This window comes from Microcaecilia unicolor, chromosome 3, assembly GCF_901765095.1.
Source record: "Microcaecilia unicolor chromosome 3, aMicUni1.1, whole genome shotgun sequence".
NCBI lineage: Eukaryota > Metazoa > Chordata > Amphibia > Gymnophiona > Siphonopidae > Microcaecilia > Microcaecilia unicolor.
Genome location: NC_044033.1, coordinates 477,499,338 through 477,512,283, shown reverse-complemented (window position 1 = coordinate 477,512,283; position 12,946 = coordinate 477,499,338). Strand labels below are relative to the sequence as shown.

Below are 12,946 nucleotides of genomic sequence, written 5' to 3'. Positions count from 1 at the left end.
ACAACCTTTTAACCTCAGAGGCTTGGAGTGTATTAGTTTGTATCTGATTTAATGCTGTCTCTGAGAGAGCTTTTATGGTCTCCATATTTTTCAGAATTAAGTTTTGTAAAGCTGATTGAGTAGATGAAGTTAAGTCCCACAGTGACTCTAAAGTCACTACAGCAGGTTTTTCTATCTTTCCCACCAAAAAATCCGGAAGAGGGGCCTTAGAAGCTTGCTCCAAAGTACTCACTGTTTTTTCCAAAACCTGAGCAGCTGTTAAACTTGGACAAGCTTGGGCTCCAGTTGTCAGCTCGTGCAGGCTCCCTCCCTGTTCACCTGGTTCTCTTACAGAGGCCATGGCTCCAGGGCTTGCATCCAAAGCTTTACTTCCGGGTTGCGGGGGTGCTGCACGCTCGACGGGGCTCAGGGAAGCCCCGTCTACACTGTTGTCTAGCGCCGAAGCGCCAGCCCCGGCAAAAGGAGTCGACACCAACACGGGACCAGACCCAACACGGAACTGTTCCATCGTTGTCTGGCGCGATTGGGGCATTCCGCCTGATACATGGGGAGCCTCTCGGACTCTGCCTCTCCTCTTACCCATCTGCAATTGGGTTACGTTCGCAACCAGGTTGGCTCGTGAGCAGATCAGAATGCATCCGTTTAGGCTGTTCAAACAGTCGCCATCTTGGATGATTTTTATTTTTAATTAAGGACACCTGATCTACTATGGTCTCTTTTGCAACCTCACTATTGGGATACCCTATCTTCCCTGTTTTGGTGATATTTATTTATTTATGAACATTTATACCCCACTTTTTTCCACTTGAAGCAGACTCAAAGTGGCTTACAATGCACAGTGAAATCAGTTACAATTACATTACATTAGTTAGGGGCAAAAGAACAGGGTAAGAAGGGAAAGGGAAGAGAGACTAAGATGGACAGCAGAAATCCAGGTGAGCCAAGAGGGATGATGGAGATCCAGGCAAAACAGAGTGGCTCGAACAGGTCCAGGCAACGCGATCCTCAAACGATACTCTTAAAAAGATACCTTATTCATAACCATGCACTTTTGAGCGACTGTCGGCCTTCCCCAGTCTCTAGTTTAAAAGCTGCTCTAACTCCTTTTTAAATGTCGATGCCAGCATCCTGGTCCCATCCTAGTTAAGGTGAAGTCTATTCTTTCAGAATAGGCTCCCCCTTTACCAGAATGTTGCCCAGTTCCTAACAAATTTAAAACCCTCCTCCTTGCACCATCATCTTATCCACGCATTGAGACTTCGGAGCTCTGCCTGTCTCTTGGGCCCTGCGCGTGGAACGGGTAGCATTTCAGAAAATGCTACCCTAGAGGTTCTGGATTTGAGCTTTCTACCTAAGAGCCTAAATTTGGCTTCCAGAACCTCTCTCCCACATTTTCCTATGTCACTGGTACCCACATGTACCAAGACAGCCGGATTCTCCCCAGCACTATCTAAAATCCTAAGTGACGCGTGAACCTTCGCACCAGGTAGGCAAGTGACCAGGCAATCCTCATGTCCACCAGCCACCCAGCTATCCACATGCCTAATAATCAAATCACCCACTACAACAGCTGTCCTAACCCTGCCAAATTAAAGGTGGGTCATCTCTACAACGTCCCTGTAGGCCTCCTCTTTGTACCTCTCTGTCTCCCTCAGCTCCTCCAAGTCTGCTACTCTAGCCTAAAGAGAACAGACTCGTTCGCTGAGAGCTAGGAGCTCTTTGCATCAAGCACCAAATGGGAGATAATCATACATGTGACAATCAATAAAAAAGACTAGATAGTACCCCTCTCACTGCTGGAATACTGTCTGCATCTTAATATTATGAAGTTGTTTAATTAAAACTTCTTAAGGCACCAGGGATATCAGATTAACATAATGATCTTTTGACTACTGTAATTTGTAATTTATTTAGGGTTTGCTTCTAAGAAACTAATTAAATGTAATTCAGATTCTAATGAAAATTCCCCTCTTATTGTCTTAGAATAATTGACTATAAATGAGCTAGGGGTGGCTGGGAGTTGGGAAGGGTGGCTGGGAGTTGGGGATGGTGGGTTGGAATGAGGACTGAACTGGCCCTTCTGTTTCTTCTAGAAACTATCTGTTAATGCTGTGACAGAAACTTTAAGTAATGTACTGTGCCTAAATTCTAATGTGTGCAGGCAAAAAGTTGCACGCTTAGGGGTGTGGAAATGGGCGTTTCCTGGGCATTCCAAAATCTACACGCATTGTTATAAAATATGGGCCAGTGTGCGTAAATCTGCATGCAGGGATTTATACCAGCTTTTCAATGGTGTATATGGATGCATGTAGATGTAGTCACATGAACTATGCCTAGGCATATTATAAATATCACACGTAGATTTATGCGCATTATTTAGAATATGCTTAGGTGTAATTGCCTAATGCGCATTAATCTTAGGCTCCATATATAAAATTGGGCCCATAGCACCCATTCTTACAACTAAATTTAGTCAAGGCCATTTATGCCAACTAAAACCTGGTGTAAAAGCACAAGACTAATTTAGGCATGCATCGGGTATATTCTATAACACTGTGCATAAATGTTAGGAACTCCCACAACTCGTCTAATCCCCTCTCATGGTCACAGCCCCTTCTGAGATTCATGCGGTCTGATTTGTGCACATTGCTTTATAGAATACAATAAGCAAGCTATGCATGTAAATCCTAATTAGTGATAACACTACCAATTGCTTGTTAGCATCCACTTATCAGCACTGATTGGCTTTTACATGCCATGATTTGATAGCACCTACTTTGCTGGTGGGTGTGCAGATGGGCAAATTCTGGGTGGATCATGGGCAGAGCACATGGGGCATGCATACAATTCATCCCTATCATTTATGCATCTTGGTGCAGGTGTTTACACCAGCTATAGGGCTGATATAAGTGATCACGCCTTAATGTACACACATTTTTGGCCATTTCCACAAGCATTCTATGAAGAAAAGTAGGAACCTACTTTTCTTTATGAAATAGGCTTAAAATAGGTGCCATCACCAATACCTATAGTGGGCAGCTGGGCACCTTGCTATAGAATTACCCACCCTCATGGTGCAAAGAAGGTTAGAGTAATTTTTACTGGCCACAATCTTCATTTTAAAATTTCTCTTTCGTTATCCATCTAGGACTATATTCTATAAATGGTGCCGAAAAAAATTGGAAAAAATTGGAACAAAAAAAAATACCATTCTTAAAGTTAGGCATGGTTTACAGAATAGTGCTGGGAACCATGACGACATTTAGGTGCGCCCATTTACACCTATGAAAACCTGGTGTAAATCCTTGCATGTAAATTAGGTGTGGATCCCCCTAATTCTACAAACATGCATAAAGTGCAGGAATGCCCCGACCCGCCCATGCTCCTCCCATGGCCATGCCCCTTTCTTTTGTCCGTGCACTAGAATTTATGCACACTTCTTTATAGAATATGCCTAAAAAGATACATACAGAAATTCTAATTATTGCCAATAATTGATTGTTAGGAGTGGAGGAGTAGCCTAGCGTTTAGTGCAGCAGACTTTGATCCTGGGGAACTGGGTTCGATTCCCACTGCAGCTCCTTGTGACTCTGGGCAAGTCACTTAACCCTCCATTGCCTCAGGTACCAAAACTTAGATTGTGAGCCCTCTAGGGACAGAGAAAGTACCTGCATATAATGTGTACAGCGCTGCGTATGTCTAGTAGCGCTATAGAAATGATTAGTAATAGTAGTAGTAGTAGTAGGGCCCAATAATTGGAACTAACTGGCTCGTCATTTACTTAAATTGCATGTGCAAATTTGGAGTATGACCACATTTGCGTGCTCAATTTAAAGCCCTGTTTATAGAATTCAGGGCATAACCTCAAAAGTCAACTTTGCCAATAAAGCAATCTAGATGCAAGACTAAGCACCTCTAGTCCCAGCCAGCCTAAAGTAAGAAGCGGGGATCAGTAATAAAGTACAGATCCCTCATGCTATCATTTTTAACTAAATAACACCAATATTTTGTACTGTCTTTACCACTCCCTGACCACTCTGGGTGGCTAAGATACTCTTGCCAGCCACAGGGCCAGGGGAGCACTTACTCCAAGGTGGAGATACAGCTCTGCTGATAGTGGCTGTCACTATAATAGTAGTTATCTTCTCTCTCTCCCCAGGACTTAACATACCACTTCCATGGTGTATCCAATGCCCAATGAACCAAACAAAATGGGAACTCTGAACCTGGATCTCTCCCACCGCCATTCAGAGCTACCAGGTCAGCCTACACAAGTTGTTTTTAAAGTTCTTATTTTGGGGTCCTTGTACTAAGACAAACTAACGATTAGCTCATGATAAATGTTGTGCTGCCCACTGTATTCCTATAAGCTGCATGGCATTTAATTCATTAGCGCACCTTATTAAAAGGACCCTTTTGTGAATAGTGCTAATTATGGATGCTATATTTCTTACATGTTAACTACATGTTTACCTTTGTATTTTACTTACAGCAAGATTTTTAACTTAGGGACTCTTTTACCAATGGACACTAGTGCACACAAATCCCCAGATTCTATATAGTGTGACTTGAGTTATGAGCGCAAATCTTGTCATATTATGATTAGTGTGCGCAACTTAATTATCTTAACAAGCCAAACAACGCCAATAAGTGCCACTTAACAAGCAATTATTGACACTAATTGGCATTAATTAGAATTTATACGCCCAACTTATTAAGCATATTTTGTAAAGTGATGGCATAAATTCTAAGACATAGATTGGAAAAGGGGAAGTGGAATGGGCAGGTCATGGGCATTTCTAAAAACTATGTGTCTATATTAAGCACAGGCATATACACCAAGTTTTACTTAGCATAAATGTCCGCGATTAAATTTACTCATGTGGACAGGTACTAGGCACATTCTATAAATTATGCCTAACTTTAGGTATAGGTTATAGTATAAGCCTAGGTGTATTTTTAGGTGTATGTTATGGCCCCTTAATTATTATCATATAAGAAAATGATTTGTTCTATGCATTTTTATATTCTAGGACAAGTGATATATACAGAAAATATATTACAAAATATTTATTTAGAAATTAATGTATATCTGAAGAAGATTTGCTAGAAAGATAACGGCATCAAGATTTCCCTTCTAAATTTATAGTATTTCCCCCCCCCCCCCCCCCCCCATAAGCCAAGCCACAGGCAGTTAAAATCATTGGATGGCCTAGAAAGGGAAAACACAATAGACTGTGAACAGAAACAAATAAATGAGTCAATATTCAAACCAGTTGGCAACTGTATATTTTAAAACACGGGCCACTGTGTTATATGTTAGCAGCAGTATTTAGCCACTATTCCCTTCATTCTATAACAAGTCGCCTAAATTTAAGTGCCTTTTGCATACTTAAATTTATAGACTACTGCCATCCATGTGGATAAGTGTACACTTATGTGCATAAATGGCGGCAGTGCAACTATGCTCTATTCTATATGCAATCAAATGCCACATCATGTAATTTGAGGAGCGTTCATAGGTAAGGAGCATGGGCAGGTCATAATTGGGGCTAACTACTACTACTACTACTACTACTACTATTTAGCATTTCTATAGCGCTACAAGGCGTACGCAGCACTGCACAAACATGGAAGAAAGACAGTCCCTACTCAAAGAGCTTACAATCTAATAGACAAGAAATAAAGTAAGCAAATCAAATCAATTAAAGTGTACAGGAAGGAGGAGAGGAGGGTAGGTGGAGGCGAGTGGTTACAAGTGGTTACGAGTGGCTAACCTTTATACAGGCAACTTTTGTGTAGACTGTATAAATGTTTATCTTGTTGGGCAGACTGGATGGACTGTACAAGTCTGTATCTGCCATCATCTACTATGTTACTATGAGGCTCATTTTCAAAACAGAAAAACGTCCAAAAAGCGTCATAAAGCAGCATTTGGATGTATTTCTTCTCAAAACATCCAAATCGCTAGTTTTGAAAGCTATTTTGCAGATATTTACCTATGCAATTTGTCTGCAGTGTGTCCAAATCACAACGGACCAAGTCAGGGTCAGAATTAGGGCGTTCCTAACACTTGGACATTTTGCAGCCGTAATGGAGCAAAACGAAAACGTCCATGGCTACAGTTTCAACATTTGGGTCTAGACCTGTTTTTAGAATGAATAAGGCACAAAAAGGTGCCCTAAATGACCAGATGACCACTGAAGAGATTCAGGCATTGCCCCCCCATTTACTCCCCCAGTGGTCACCACCACCCTTCCACTCCCCCAAAGATGTGAAAGAAATAATACATACCAGCCTCAATGATAGCTTCAGATTTTATGGCTGGTCCTATTAGAGCAGCAAATAGGCATCTGGAGTACTCTAGTGGCCGGTGCGGTGCAGTGCACTGTAGAAAAGGGGACCCAGGTCCATATCCCACTCTGACGCAACCAAAATAAGAACAAAACACTCTGCAAAGCAGCAAAGCAAAGCAGAGGTAGTCCAGAGAAGGACAAGATTCAAAATTAACCACAAGAAGATTTATTGAGAATTGACCCAACTCGGCCAAATTTCGGTATGCACGCCCTCGGTAAGGGTCAAAAAACAAACTTCTCTCTGACAGTCATATAAGTGGCACAAGTATACATACATCTAATATGGATCAAGAGCAAATACTTGCTGTGCTGTCAGTGTTCCAATGCTATTACATATTATATTATTGTGATGGATGGTTTAAGAATTGCTTTTCAGTTTTAACTTTGATCGATAATACCCTTTTTTAAATCTTCTGTCTGACCAAAAATAACTTTTTCCATGTACATACAAAAACAGATTGGAATGTTTTGAGAGCCAGTCTGTGCAGGAGGGAGGCAGGATACGCTCAAAGTTCAGGAGATAAGCCACCTGGCCAGTGATTTGTTTACCCAAACCAAGAGCATGTGACTGCACCCTCCAGTACATTCCTGTAAATTTCCTTGGCTCTGAAAAATAAGCTTTAGCTTACTAAAAAGGGGCCCTCCTTGCAGTGAAACTCTGAGGTTCATCTATGGGCAGACGTGTTGTGTAGAAGGCTTGTTCCTGGTCAAGGAAACTCTGAGCTTTCGCTGCAACTGACCTCCCGGCTGATGAGATAAGAGCCTGAGCTTCCAGACCAGTGTTGTATGTAAATATATATATAGACATATTTATATGTTTTATAGCTTTCTTTTAGTTAGATGGTTTAATTAGTGTGCATATCTCCTAATTTGACTCAGTCAGTGTGTATATAGCTAATCAATTGTATATACTGAAGCAATAGTGATTTATACACTCTCCATTTGAATAAAGAGTTTCATTTACCAAATACGAATCCAAAAAGAATCTGTAGCATTTTATTTGGTGAACAGTCTGTGGTGATCAAGTGAGCAGGCTGCAATACCAAAGCAATACAATTATATATTATAGCATTGCAACACTGACAGCACAGCTAGTATATGTTCTTGATCCATATTGGATGCATGTATACTTGTGTCACTTATATGTGTGTCAAGGAGAAGTTTGTTTTTTGACACTTAACGAAGGCATGAGTGCCAAAACTTGGCCGAGTCGCGTCAATTCTCACGAAATCTACCTGTGGTTAAACTTGAATCTTCTTCTCTGGACTACCTCTGCTTTAGTTTGCTTCATATCCCACTCTACCTGTTACACTTGTGGTAGAAAGTGTGAGCCCTCCCACACTCACCAAAAACCTACTGCACCCACATACAGAAGACCTAGTCAGCCATAAGGGCTATTGTAGTGGTGTACAGTTGGGGACAGTAGATTTTTGGTGGGTTTTGGAGAGCTCGGCATACAATATAAGGGGTAACGGTGAGATGTGTACCTGGGAGCTTTTATGTGAAGTCCACTGCAGTACCCCCTAGGGTGCCTCACTGTGCTCCTGAGATGTCTGAGTGGCCAGTCTACTAAGAGTGTTGGCTCCTCCTATATCCCAATGGCTTGGTTTTGTGTGTTCTTCACTAGGTCTTTTTTTTTTTTCGAAAATGGATCAAAAATATAAATGTATAGAGCACAAAAACATCTAGCATGTGACCATTTTTGAAAAAAAAAAAAAGAGAGACATTTTGCTGTTTTGAAAATGGCCATATTTCCTATTTGAATTTGGGATGTTTAGAGCAAAACGTCCAAAGTCGGACATAGACGTAATATCAAAAATGCCCCTCTATGTTACTATACAATTTACTGAATCTTATAAGTTGTACACATACAGGACAAAATTCTATATATAGCACAGAAAAACCAGCACCAGAAAAAATGCGTGCTAAGTGCTATTCTATAAACAGCACTCCGAGTTGGGTGCCTTTTAAAGAATAGCACTTAGTTCTGGGATACATGCCTAATTCCTAAGCACAAAGATTTACATCAACTGAAACCTGGTGTAAATCCCCGCAACTAAATTATAACAGATCAGGCGTATTCTGTAACAGTGCGTGCAAATTCATGGAATGGCCACATCCTCTTTTGAGATGCACGCACTAGAATTTACATGTGCATTTTTATAGAATACACCTAGCAAGATGTGCACGTAAATTCTAATTGTTGCCAATTAGCACTGAAAATTGATTAGCACCCAATTATCAGTGATAATTGGTTCATTATTTAATAAATTGCATGCAGAATTTGGGCACGTGTTCAAATTTCTGTGTGCAATTTTGAGTGCTAAATATAAAATCCAGTGGAAAATGTCATATCTAGGTGCTAACATTTACATGAGCCATAGACCTGTCATAAATGTTTGCACCTGCAGTACATTTAGGGTTATGTTAATATTCTCTAAAGACACTTACGTGCATATGTGTTCTTACAGAACAGGCTCACTACCCATGTTACTATGCCACCTAAATGGGGGAATCTTATTATACACGGTGTCTGGAAAACACGGGACCCCTTACATAGTTTCAAATTACTTGGCAACTATTTAAAAATTTAGTATGACCTCTGAAAATAATTTAGTCCAACCTTTATTAGGAAACTCCCTTAACAAACACTTTTCATCGTATGCCTTATTTTGTTGCAAAAATTTAATCGCAACTTTATCTTCTTCGTTAAACACCATTATGATGAAACAGATCTTAATGGTTACTTCCTGAATGTCATTTTGAAAATGGGATCATCCATTTTATACTGCATCTTGCTAACACCTGTCAGTAACAGAAATAATTTTTTTAATAATAGTATTTTTGGGTTATTTGGAATAATGTTGGGGGGGGTTCCATTTTTTCCGGACATCAAGTAGAATTGCCTCTTTTAATGGCATGTGTCTAATCTAGGCACTCACATTTAGGTACGTGTTACACATGTAGGGGACGATATTGAGACCGTGGAAGGGAGCCTGGCTAACTCCCACGGTCAGCAGGAAACCCAGAAATTCAATGCCAGGGTCATATCCGCTGGCCAGCATTGAATTTCTGGGGGGTTTTGGCCACTAAAATATAGCCAGTTAAGCTGATATTCAACAGCTGAACAAGTTATAGAAGCCAAAGATAGATCTCCTATTTACGCGGGTCAGCCAATGAATATTGGCATTAATTGGCTATGTTGCATGCACTAAGCGGTAATATTCAGCTGAGATACCCAGCTATCTCACGTTGAATATTACCACTTAGCCGGTGTTAGGCTATTTAACCGTTCAGGAGTTGTTCCCTCCAGTTAAATAGTTTTAAATATTAGCCAGGTAAATGCTAGCATGGTGCCTAAGCGATATTCTACAAATACCGCCTTAATTTACACAGGCGGTATTTCAAAGGGAGCGTATAAAGGGGGTATGACATAGGTAGAATTCCCGCGTATATGCATAACTTTAACTTAGATGTACGCTGGTCTGATGATCCTATTAAAGCGCCTCTGATTGCTAAATTGTAATAAGGATGTAATTGACGTGAAGTTGAGTATTTTGAAACTGATGCGCCTAACCCTAGGCATGTCCATTTATGCTAAGTAAAACTTGGTGTAAATACCAACGCCTAAGTTAAGTGTGGAGCAGGTGTATTCCATAACCCTGCACGTAGATTTTCAGAATGCCCATGGCCTACTTATTCCATGTTCATGGCCATGCCCCTTTTTGGCTGCACACATTAGAATTTATGCGCACCAATTTATACAGAATATGCCTAGCAAGTTGTGCGCATAAATTTTAATTAATGCTAATTAGAGTCAATAATTGCTTGTTAAGTGGCAATTATTGACATTGAGTGGCTTGTTAAGTAATTAAATTGAGCACAAATCCAGAATACGAACAGATTTACGCATGCAATTTTGGTCAAGCTATATAGAATCTGGGCATAAACCCTCATAGGTGGTCCATCCCCATTCATCATCTCATGAAACCATGAATGGGACATGCCACCATTAAGGTTTTAATGTATACACAGCACCAGCTGCTGCACATTAGAGAAGGAAAGTAGAGCAGTGAGGTGCAGCCACTACTATCTCAATGCAATTAGTCACGTATGCTGATGGGGTGATGCTCTATGCCTAACCCCCTCTCTACCCATATTAACCCTAGGCCTCCCTCAAATATTGTGTTCTCTCTACACTGTTGATTTGAATATTGACCCATGAATATGCAAGTGACCTACTGCAGCCTACAAAGTTCATTTTAAACTTCTGGTTCATTATATGTATACAAAAGACTCTTAAAAATTGAGAAGGCAGAGAAGAAGACAGATGCAATAATTAGCTACAACACATAACTTGCATGATATATCAGTGCAGAACAGAATCTCGAAACCAAGTGACAATGGTAAAAGAAAAGCATGTAAAACAAGCCAAAGGAATCTTGCCCCACCTCCCTATCCCCAGCATGCATGAAGAAACAGACAAAAATACAAAAAAAAAAAAGCATTACAGATGAGAAGAAATCAAGAAGTCTGTTTTTATACCTTTCTCGTTCTGGTGAATGCAAACTAGTGTCTGGTCTCAAGCAGTTGGTACTAGCACTCCTAGCCCTGTCAAGGGAGGGCTGTAGTTCACTAGTGCCAGTGCATTGCATCCAATGGTAGAAGAGAAAGAAGAAAGAAAACAAAAAGAAAAAACAAAGAAAAGGATACAATGTTAGATATCAGAAATCATAAAGTAATGTTATTTTTACATAAGATGTAGAATCATTATGATTTTAATTGACAGGGATGTAAAAGAGCTGGCAGGATGGCAATGTGCACAAAATCTGTTTTTGAAAATAAAGCCAAATGAAAGCTTATGTTCTAAAATTGTTCAAACCTAAACTGTAATGCTGTCTATCATGAAACAGGGTGAGTACATTGAAGTAAAAGCTAGAGTAATATACAGGGGTTGATATTCAAACTGATTTTAAAGGCAGGAGAGGATCCTGGCTGGTTAAATTGCCTGGGTGGGGCAATCCTGGCATATTCAGCAGCATTTAACTGGAGCCAGTTATGTTGCGGGCGGTCTGGGTGGGGGAGTCGGCACTTATCCGGTTAAGTGCCAATATTCAGCACTTAACCGGACAAAACAACCGGACAAATTGGAACCCATAAAAACACAGGGGGCTATATTCAGACCATGGGAGGTAGCCGGTCTGCCTCCGCTAGTCAGCACTGAGCCTGGATATTCAATGTCGGGCTATTTCTGGTAACCAGCATTGAATTGGTTTAATTTTGGCTGGTTTCAACTTAACCAACAAAGCCAATATTCAGCACTGGCTGGTTAAGTTGGAACCGGTCAAAGATATTCCACCTATGGACGCAGCCAAATATGGCGGCCAAACTTAGCCGGCCACATGCTGAAAATCGGAGGATAGCTGATTATATTGCGTGATGTTATTGGCTATTTGCTAGGCGCTAACCAGAGATATTCAGCAGGAGACAGACAGCAATCCACCACTGATTATCACCAGATAGATGGCTAAGTGCCAAATGGTCCCATTTTCACTTCTCCAGTTAAGGCCTCAATATTGGCCTTTTACTGAATAAGAGGGTTGTTTACTAAAGCTTAGCTCGAGTAATCTGCAGCAGGGCTCATTTTATTCCTATGGGCCCTGCTGCAGATAGCTCGAGATAAGCTTTAGTAAACAACCCCCTAAGTGTCAGCCGGCTGCACATACCTGGATATTCAATGCAGCTGAATATTTACCCCACTACATTTATCACCTTTACAGCAAGTAACTAGAAACCTTAGTAGCAAAACTGATAGATAATTTTCTACAATCAAATAATTCCAGAGTCTATCTTTTCATAAGGTAATAGAGAGCAGAATCAACTAAAACAGAGTACTGCAAAACCAGCATATCAACCTTAAATCCTAGTATATGTGTGTTAAGGCAATCACAAAGGAGTGAAATAACTTGTCTAATCACTGATTTGGTCTTAGCATATGCAGGCAGAATGCAGCTTCACAAGCTAAAACTGCTTAAAGTAAAACAAAATAAAAGTTTCATACATACACTATGCACAAAGACAATAGAAGGAAAATAAAGAAAAGGAATGTGTGGGATATTACCACATACCCAGCAAATCTCATTCGTGTAAAATTCATGTAAAATCGTTAACCCTTATTTCTCACTTATTAAAAAAAAGTTCTTCTAATTACTGCATGTTCACAAATGTTGCTACTTCATTAGTACAATCCAAGGCAGTTGGCACACAACTGATAGCTAAAACTATACAACAAAGTTCTTACCTGCAAATATTCCAGTGAGAACCGATTTCTAATAAAGGCATCTTGGGTGGCAAAGTTTTACTTTGCCTAACAGAATTTCTTGTGTGCGGCAATGCACAAAACATACACACACACACACACATATATATATATATATATATATATATATATATACATATACAACACACACACACACAAAAGAAAGCATTTTTGCATAAATCTGTACAAAATACAGATCAATGTTCAAAAACTTGTACCTACATTTCTAGAACAGTTTTCTATACTGCAGCTGCAAGCAGGACACCAGATA

The 12,946-nt window shown here is 40.2% G+C and overlaps 1 protein-coding gene across 16 annotated transcripts in view; it reads right to left on the bottom strand.

Moving 5' to 3' along the window:
• Positions 1-12,946, bottom strand: part of RIMS1 (regulating synaptic membrane exocytosis 1) — an 871,728-nt gene that overhangs the window by 373,306 nt on the left and 485,476 nt on the right. For 11 of the 16 annotated variants that reach the window (XM_030199020.1, XM_030199021.1, XM_030199022.1 and 8 more), the window contains one exon: positions 10,902-10,991. The exons of 3 other annotated variants lie outside the window; for them this stretch is intronic. In XM_030199020.1, the coding sequence (XP_030054880.1) occupies positions 10,902-10,991 (90 nt within the window). Of the gene's footprint in view, positions 1-10,901; positions 10,992-12,657; positions 12,736-12,946 lie in introns of all 16 variants that reach the window. 2 more of the 16 variants (XM_030199019.1, XM_030199018.1) reach the window with 1 other exon arrangement.